This window comes from Azolla caroliniana, unplaced genomic scaffold, assembly GCF_043228905.1.
Source record: "Azolla caroliniana isolate FFs.n. ecotype wild unplaced genomic scaffold, voAzoCaro1.0.p SCAF_15, whole genome shotgun sequence".
In the NCBI taxonomy this organism is placed as follows: Eukaryota; Viridiplantae; Streptophyta; class Polypodiopsida; order Salviniales; family Salviniaceae; genus Azolla; species Azolla caroliniana.
In genome coordinates this window covers 3,115,175-3,124,564 of record NW_028230450.1, presented here as the reverse complement: position 1 = coordinate 3,124,564, position 9,390 = coordinate 3,115,175, and the positions used below count along the sequence as shown (strand labels likewise).

Below are 9,390 nucleotides of genomic sequence, written 5' to 3'. Positions count from 1 at the left end.
GAACTGGTGCATACCGATGTGTGTCAAGTGGACACGAAGTCACATGCCGGATTGCAGTACTTCGTGACTTTCATAGATGACCACAACCGGAAGCTGTGGGTTTCACCATTGGAGATGAAGGATCATGTGCCATCTGTCTTCAAGGAGCTCCACGCGAGAGTGGAAAGAGAAACCGGTCGGAAGCTGAAGACGGTTCGAGCAAATAACGAAGGAGAATACCAGGGGCAGTTCGAGGAGTATTGTCGGTCGAAGGGAATCCAGCTCGAGTTTACCGTGTCGAAGACACCGGAACTAAACGGACTAGCCGAAAGGATGAACCGGATTGTGATGGAGAGAGTCTGGAGCATGTTGGCACATGCCAAGTTACCCAAGACGTTTTCGGTTGAGACGATGACGACGACGACCTATGTGAAAAACAGACCACCCTCAGTGCCCTTGGATGGAGTCACATCGCAAAGAGTATGGACCAGTAAGGACGTGTCTTATCGGCATCTAAGGTGTTCGGGTGTCTCACATATGTGCATGTTGCAAAGGATAAGAGAGCAAAGCTGGATCCGAAGTCTAGGCCATGCATATTCCTTGGATACGGCGATGATGAGTTCAGTTACCGGGTGTGGGATCTGGTCGACAAGAAGGTGTTCCGAAGTCGGGACATAGTCTTCATGGAAGACAGGACCATTGCTGACTGGGAGTCGGAGAAGTCAGATATTGGGAATGCACATCATCCGGGACCGGTTGAAGAAGCTATTGTGGTTGTCACAGGAGAAGTACGTGACAAAGGTGCTTCAACAGTTCAACATGTTGAAGGCAAAGGCAGTCACCCCTGTTCTTCTTTCTTTGCCACTACTCGGAGCGGGATGTCGTTTTTCTTCTTTGGGTGCCTCCATATGCACCCATCCCGTAGGAAGAATCGGTACGCCTTCTTCCGTACCCGACTCACCTCTTCTCTCGTCCACGCTACGTCCGGCGTCATTGCCCGTTGGAACCTCCCGATTTGGAGCCACTCCCCGTCGTACCTGCTTTCGTCAAATTCGTTAAGCATCGGAGAGTCCCCTTTCCTCGTCGTCACATTAGCCGACCTGAAGAAGTCCTCGCCGACTTCTTCGTCATCCGAAACCACGCCCTCTTCGTCATTGAACCTTGCTCTCGAAAGCATGTCAGCCATGGCGTTATCCTTTCCGAAGATGTGCCATATCTCCGGGTTCAAGGACTTGATGTACGCTATCCACCGGAGCATTGCTAGGTATGACATCGCGCATCCGGAAACCATGCCGAGTATCGGCAGGCAGTCCGTCTCGATTGTTACCTCCATCCCGATCAGGTAGTCCTTGTCGGCCTTGACTGCCGAAACGATACCCCACAGTTCGCACTTGACTTGGGCGTATCCTCGTTGTCGCTCGCACAATACCTTCACCCCGAACCGGATCGGGAACCGTGCGCCATCCTCGTCCTCCTGGTTGATCACCCACCCGATCCCGGTCGGGCTCGTGTCCACCGTTACGTAGATGGGGACCCCCTTACCGTAAATCGCTTTACAAAGAGTTGGCACTGCCGTAAGCGCCACTTTTAGTCTCTAGACTGACTCCGTGTGCTCCGTCCTCCACTCAAAGCTACGCCCCTTTTTTAATAGTCCGTAGAGGGGTTCCGCGACATGTGCGTAGTGCGGGATCCAGATGTGGTAGAACGCGCATACTCCCAAGAATCTGCGGACCTCCGTGACCGACCCGCAATCGTTCCTCATCGCGGAGATGGCTTCTACCTTTGCCGGAGACGGTTTCCTACCGTAAGGCCCGCACAGGTGTCCGACCACCAAGATCTCTGACTGCCCGAATGCCGATTTCTCTCCGGAGAAGGTGAGTCGTGCATTTTCGAGCCTCTTCAGCACCTTCTCGCAGTCGTTGATGTGGTTCACGATGAACCTCCGGCATCCGTCTGGCCCGACAGTCTCATCTGCATCATCCACCGGACACCCTTTTATCGAGATGTTGTCCAAGAATGGCATGGTGATGTCCGGGATGCAGTCCCTCAGCACCTTGTTCATTGCGTTCACCATATGCGCCACCAAGTTCGTCCCGCCTTGCGGTAGGGTGCACATCCGTACTAGGCCGAGAGGGGTTCGCATCGTCGTGATATCCCTGCTCTCCACGGCTAGTTGGAACTAGTCGTACCCCGAGTATAAGTCACCGACCAAATAGATCAACCTTCCAGCGAAGGCCTCCGCGAACTCGTCTATGGTCGGTCTGATTCCTGCATTATGGATGATCACCCTGTTGACCGGTTGCAGGTCCTGAGTGAAGCGCAGCTTGCCGTTCTTCTTCGGCACCGTAAACCACTGATTCGAATACGTGGCACTCGACGGTTCGAGGATGCCCATCTCCACCTTTTGCTTCAGAAGCTCCATCAACTTCGGGATGTGAGCTCTCGGTACCAGAATCGGTTTGAGATTCCACGGTACATGCGGTACCGTGAAGATCACCATCGGTTCGACGATCGTCGGGTCCACGCACCCGATCTCCTCCGGCCAAAAAGCGAAGGCTTTTCCATGCCTTCTGAGCATTCTCCGAAACCTATCCTCCTCCCCCGGCAGTAGGAAGCCACCCCCACCGACCTTGAGCTCCCGTAGCGTTATGTCGGTGAACTAGTGCCCTATGCCAACCGGATTCCGTAAACTTGGGTCTGACGCGACCCCCTTTATCCGCTCCTCGCTACCCTCCAGCAAGGGTGCCGCGACTAGCCTCACCTTCCGGTCCACAGTCTTGTACTTTGTATCCACTCGAGCCGTCCAATCCGACCCGATCCTTTCCCCGAAGTCCGCGATGACTTCGTACATTCCCATCGAACCAATCGGAACGGTCCGGTCTTCTCTAAGGTCTTCACCGATCACCTTTCGCAACTCGCCCAAGGTGTCATCAAAAGAGACCACCTCCACGGCGCCATTGATCCCTTCGTCGGGGAAGAGGACTCTGCATCCCCTGAGCCACTCCTCCGCAAGCTTCCTCTCCCAGCCACTGATGCCGGTTATAGTACAACCTCCGTTTCCGGAGAACCAAAACTTCCTACCTACTGTACATGTGTGGGGTTCTTCCGGTACGTCCGGACTACCGCGGCCCCACGCCTTGATAGCCCTCTCTAAAAATCCCCTCGGTTGTCACCGTTGAGGGTCTCGCGATTCCTCTCATGGTTCGGATGTACGGTCATGAATTGGACGGAATGGCGACCGTCCTGGCTCTTGACGCGCGCGTACGCCGAACCGTTGTCCAGCACCTTCGTCTCCATGCATGCCGCCGTAATGTATGGTTCGCCGAGAATCACCAGGTGCGAGGATGTTTCCTGCACGAAGAAATGTTGATCTATCTCGACGTCACCGACCTTTACGCGTATATTCGGGCACGCACCATGCAGCTCCTCTGTAGCATGCGTCGTCGCGCGTATCTTCCACCCATGCTTGGTGTTGATCGGCCATTTACCCCTCTTGTACAAATCCATGGACATCAGGTTGATTTTGGATCCATGGTCTACCAAGGTCACCACCGGTTCCGGAACATCGTCGATCCGCACAGAGGTTTCCGTAGTTGCCCTGGTCCAATGCGGCTTCGCGTAGTGGCTTTCCGCCAACTCGTCTTCTAGGGCCGCGTCTTCTAAGTGCGTAGTCCGCACCTCCATCGGCTTCTCCGGTTCTGCCATTCCCGGACGAAACATATCCAACGAAGGTACCACTGGATCCGGGAGAGAGTAGAAGCTCAAGAGTTCATGCTGACGAAGATCCACACGGAGGAGAATGTGTTGGATATGTTGACCAAGGTGTTGACGACAGACAAGCTGGACGTGTGCCGAAAGCGGATCAAGTTGACGAGACATCCCATGCCAGAGTGAAGGGGGAGATTGTTGGGAAATCGGTCCCTCCAAATGGGATCCAATGATGAATGAAGAGGACACGGTGAGAACCAGAAGAGAAGACATATTTGTAAATATGTTTTGAGTAAGCCTATTGAGGCTATATTTGTAAATAGCCCCTAAGTTCATATAAGTATAAATATGACTTAGGGCAGTCATTTTGTTATTGTGTGAGCATGGTTGTTCATATTGTTGTAACTGTTGTACAGAGAGCGATAGAGAGAGAGAGGAGATACAAAGCGATACTCTGTTGTAACCGCCGCTTGGCGAAGAAACAAAGCTCGAGGTCGTTGCCTCCGAGTCTCTGATTGTACCTTTCTCAGATAGTGATAGTTTGGAGTCTGTGGGCTCCCGTGGTTTTTCCCTATTAGGGTTTTCCACGTAAACATCATGTGTACTTTCTTTTGGTGTACAAGTATTCATCTCTATTCCCATTTCTGTGTTTGATCCTTAAACGAAGTGACCTAAGACTCAGTTTTGGCCAAGCAGTATTCTGCGCTATTCCTCACACTTTTGTACAACCAATATAGGGTATATAGTAGCTAAGAATGATAGGATAATTTATGCAAGGACTACCCGATAAGGGGACTATGTACAAAAGGACATATTCAACCAACAGACTATATTCTTTTTTGGAAAAAAAAAGGAACATGGTGAATGTGTGTTAATTTTTCGTCGTTTGAATAAAGTAACTATAAAAAAATCATATCCACTACCATGTGTTGATGATTTAATTGATTGTTTGCACATTGCTCGATATTTTACCAAATTTGATCTCAAATTTAGTTATCATGAAACAATATTTGTTGAGGAGGATATTTTGCATGGTTATGACCATTATGTATGTTTAGTCATGCCCTTTGGGTAGATTAATGCTTCGACCCCTCTTCAACTAGCTTTGCTTCTCCCCAACAATGAGGGACCATTGAATACGGGGATGTGGTATTAAACTTGTTTATTATGCATATGATAAATCAAGAGAATAATGTAGAAAGCATAGATGTTCCATAATTGAATGAACTTGAACGATGATCAAAGAACATTATCATCGAGGAATTAAAGAGGTGTGCATGGAAACACTTGCATCCCTTGAAAAAGGTCATCAATGAAATCCTTAGCATGCATTATGGTATGTTGGATGTGAATGTATATGAGGCATGTCGAGTTGGGAAACATGGTGTTGCTTGTTCCCAAGAAAGGCCTAATCACATACATTGACCCATGACTTTGTTGTGCGTTGATTTTTCATTTCACTTACATCTCGCCTCATTGTGTCCATTTTTTCATCTTTTAATGCTTCTTTCAATTAAAAATTGTTGAGGCGTAACAATTTCCAAGTTTTGCAACCATTTTCTTAAGACCGTTATTCTCGATAACAACAAATTGTAACTTAGTATTCTTGTTCATTAGTGTCCTAATCTCTTCACTTGCTTGTTTATGGTTTCTTGAAGAGAAATCAAGTAACTCATAAGAATATTCTCCATTATGGCTGAATTTGTTGCATTAATATCAAGAACCATTGGTGACTTTGGCTCATTATCCAACATACTCTAAGACTTTGTGGCCGCCTTATGAGTGTTTGCCATTGTAGGATCAAACCCTATGAGAAGTATACCTCTAAAACCTATTAGCTTTAGTTGATTACAAAATTGATATTCGTAGATCATATCATAGATCTCATTGTTCTGAGAGAGAGAGAGAGAGAGAGAGAGAGAGAGAGAGAGAGAGAGAGAGAGAGATTATTATTGTCCTTAGATGTCAAATATGATCTACGGGACCAAAAGTGAAACACTATTACGTAGCATGCGTGGAATTCAATAGTAACTCTTGAGGTTCAAATGTGTGGAAGGCAAGCTCGAAAGTGGTCATACACAACAAGATACCTCGAAATGTGACACTCTCGACGACGAGGCAACTAGCTAGCTTGAGTCCATGGATTATAGCCCTTCGTAGTGGCGGAACTCAGAGAAAGAGTTAGAAAGTTCGATCGTCCGTGATCCAGCTACGTCATTCAGAGGACTCGACGGTCAGAATCCGAGAGAACAATATGTATGTCCAAACTCCAACAGGAAGGACACGATACGAGACTCTGACTTCGACGATGACTTCTTCCCTTTCTGAGATGGATGGGCGTGGGCATTTTGGACGGGGGAGGTGCGTTTTGTCCGCCCTAATGTGAAACCATGTGAACTGAAGAATTAGGGTTTCTGAGATTTTCCTTCTCCTCTGCGGGGCTTCCTCTCTGCTCCCATCTCTTTCTCTGATCCTCTCCTTGCGAAGAATTAGGGTGCACGCGCAATCGATCCTGCCTGCCCAGCGAGCTACCCGGCCATGGCGACTGCTAAGACAGTGAAGGACGTCTCCTCCCACGAGTTTGTTCGTGCTTATGCAGCTCATCTCAAACGATCTGGCAAGGTCGGCTTTTGATTCGTTGATCCTCTCGAGAGAGATTTGTTTTTTTTTATGTAGGTTTATATGCTGTTCTCGATTGACCACGCAGGCTGTACCTATTCAGAAATCTTTAGCGTTCTTGTTTGTTTTCAAATTCACATTCTCAGGAATCGCTAGAGTTCAAGCATTATTCCTAGGTTTGTCGGCTATTCGTGCTTGTATTGACCGCAGAGACGGTATCTTCGAACATCACCAGCTTTGTCTTTTTTTTCCGAATCATTCTTCTCCTCGGGTATTTTCTAGGGTTTATTTGATCGTGTTGACATGTCATACTACATACTTGTGTAACCATTAGTTTTCGAAATCATAATGCTCATCGTGCATGTAATACATTGACTCGGCTGCTTGGAGTGCTTCTCCGGTTAATCCCTAGTATGCTTCGCACGATTTGTTTTCGGTCATCCCGCACTTATATATTTCTAGTCATTATCTGTTTGCTGGCACCAATCATGGAGATTGTGTCATTGAAAATGATCATGCTTCTTCTGACCAGCATAGCGTCTGTTAGTGATGCATTCTCAGGATTCGTAAGAGTTTTGATTCTTTCTTCAAGAACAATTCCTGATTCACTCGATTAACCTTTCAGGCTTTATTCTAGAAATTCCCTGAGACGTTCTGTTTTGATTGCAAATCGTTGTTTCTGGTTTACGCTTCTTTGATACAGATTTAGGTTTTTTTGCTTCAGTCGCGATGATTTTGCTCGGTTAATGTGTGATACATCAGCTATTCACTGGGCTCTGTGTGCTGTTTTGACCTCCAGGACTTCTTCCGCGTTTTCAAGTAAAATATTTTCATGGATTTATACGTCTATGTTTTTCACGTTTGCACAGGCTGTATATTCTAATGTTAAAGTGATTCCTGTAATTTCTGATTTAAACACAGTTCTGACTTAGCCACACTTACAGCAGTTATTTTCTAATAAGATATTGCAAGCAGTTGAAATTTGCTGCTGTGCGAACCATCTATTTAAGGAATGTGTGGAGGCAGAGTATCCCTGAAGAAGCAGTAGGCATTCATTTGGATTCTCTTTGCAGAATGACTTTAGCCATGATATATGTGATAGTCCTGTAGGCATCTTCTTTCAATTTTAGTATTTTCTTGCTGCATTTTCCTATTCATGCACATGAAAAGATTTATAGGGGCTCTAGACTGATGAATGGAAGCTAATTGCAGCTACTGAGCTCAAACATTGTATATTTTACTTGTGGGTAATATGTTCAAAGTATAACTTCTGTTAATTGCAGTCTTTATTCACTTGGAACACATGTATTAGTATGTCTTTTGAGACTATCTGTTGAAACTGTTGAAACTCTTTTGTAGAGCATTTCTTTGAGTTGGAACTGTTTCAATCTGATCTTCATATTGATTTTCAGATCGAAGTTCCGTCATGGGTTGATATTGTTAAGACTGCAACATTCAAGGAGCTAGCTCCATATGATCCAGATTGGTATTACATAAGGACAGGTGTGTACAGTAGTACTATGTGGTCATACTCATCTTAAATGAGTAAATGATAAAATAAAGATGACTAGTTTATAATACCAAAGGGTTGTATTCAGCCTTAACTCTGCAAGGATCTCTCTCGTTTTGACTGTAAAATAATTTGCAGCATCGATGGCAAGGAAGATCTATCTGCGTGGTGGTATTGGAGTAGGAGCCTTCAGAAAGATTTATGGAGGAAGGAAAAGCAATGGTAGCAGGCCATCACACTTTGGAAAGAGTAGTGGTTCCATCGCACGTGATGTGTTAAAGCAACTCGAGAAGATTGACATCATTGAGAAGGATCCTAAAGGGTAAATACTGCTAGTGGTGTATACATTTGTAGTGTTATTAAATTGTGTCTATTTTTTGTGCTTATTTTCATATTTTCAATATCTGCAGGGGAAGAAAAATCACTTCCAATGGACAGAGAGATTTGGATCAGGTTGCAGGACGCATTGCAGTTCCAGCTGCCTGAGCAGGTTCTTTTAAAAACAATTTCAAACCGGGCTTATGCTCATAGAGATGATATCATGCAATTTGATTTCATTGTAGATGCTTGACAATTGCGTCTAAAGTTTTGATATGTATGGTTTTGATTAGTGTACTTCAATCTTTTATGTGCTTTGCAAGGAGGTTCTATTGTGTCAAATTTTTGTTGAGTTCTTGCGTCTGAGTAAATTAACTATGTACAATTGTTTAGTATGTCATTGCGACATCCAGCTGGAATTTTCTATATGTGGCAACAGTGGTCAAGTGTGGATCTATTGCAGAAAAGATTGACGTGAGCAGAACTTTATGGCATTTCTTAAACCTTAATCAATAACACATTGTGGATCTAAAAGAACTTTGTGGGATGCATCATTCATGCAATCAATCGAGTTATTGACTGTATTTGTGCAAGTGAATTATCCTTGTACACTTCTTGAGTATATATCCATTAACACTTATCGAATATACTGGTTTGTATAGCATGCAGATATTTGAAGTAGTGGTATGCTATTTACACGAATCCAATTCCAAAATATGTGACAAAATTGTCTACTGAGGATATTAATTGGATGAAATTCTTTCCGTGTTCATAGTCAGTTGCATAATGAAAGTTCCTTAGCAAATGCTCAAGTTTTAGAAATGTTAACCTCAGATTTTTAACATTATACTAACAGCCAAGCTTCTCTTGAATAGTGGGTGCCAAGTTTTAAAATATTGTAAATTCATGTATTTTTAAAGGTGTTTTTTCTAGAGAGTTATAATTTTAACGGCAATTCAGGTTTGATAAAAATTACTAACTAAATTAACATGAGTGTTTGCTTGTTTATACGCTCTTACAACTTCTTAAGCGTTCTTCTTACACATCTAGGAAGTGTTATGTAATTTATGCAAGTATATTTTGATGTGTTCCTAAATCACCCGGGTTTTGTGTGCATCCATATGAATTTTGATGGGTATTTTGATGCTTCCATATGAATTTTATATTTGTAAATGTAAAATTCAGTTAGGCTTCACCTTGATAATTGACATTATATATTGAATCATTGAACATCCTTATGAGAAAGATGTTCCTTT

General features: G+C 44.6%; 1 protein-coding gene across 1 annotated transcript; it reads left to right on the top strand.

Moving 5' to 3' along the window:
• The first annotated feature begins 6,173 nt into the window (after positions 1-6,173).
• Positions 6,174-8,431, top strand: LOC147854359 (small ribosomal subunit protein eS19z-like). Its single transcript, XM_087331646.1, has 4 exons — positions 6,174-6,309; positions 7,719-7,809; positions 7,955-8,138; positions 8,227-8,431. Exons 1-4 carry the CDS (start codon positions 6,226-6,228, stop codon positions 8,300-8,302), a joined length of 435 nt encoding a protein of 144 aa, XP_087187772.1. The 5' UTR covers positions 6,174-6,225; the 3' UTR covers positions 8,303-8,431.
• The last annotated feature ends 959 nt before the right edge of the window (positions 8,432-9,390 follow it).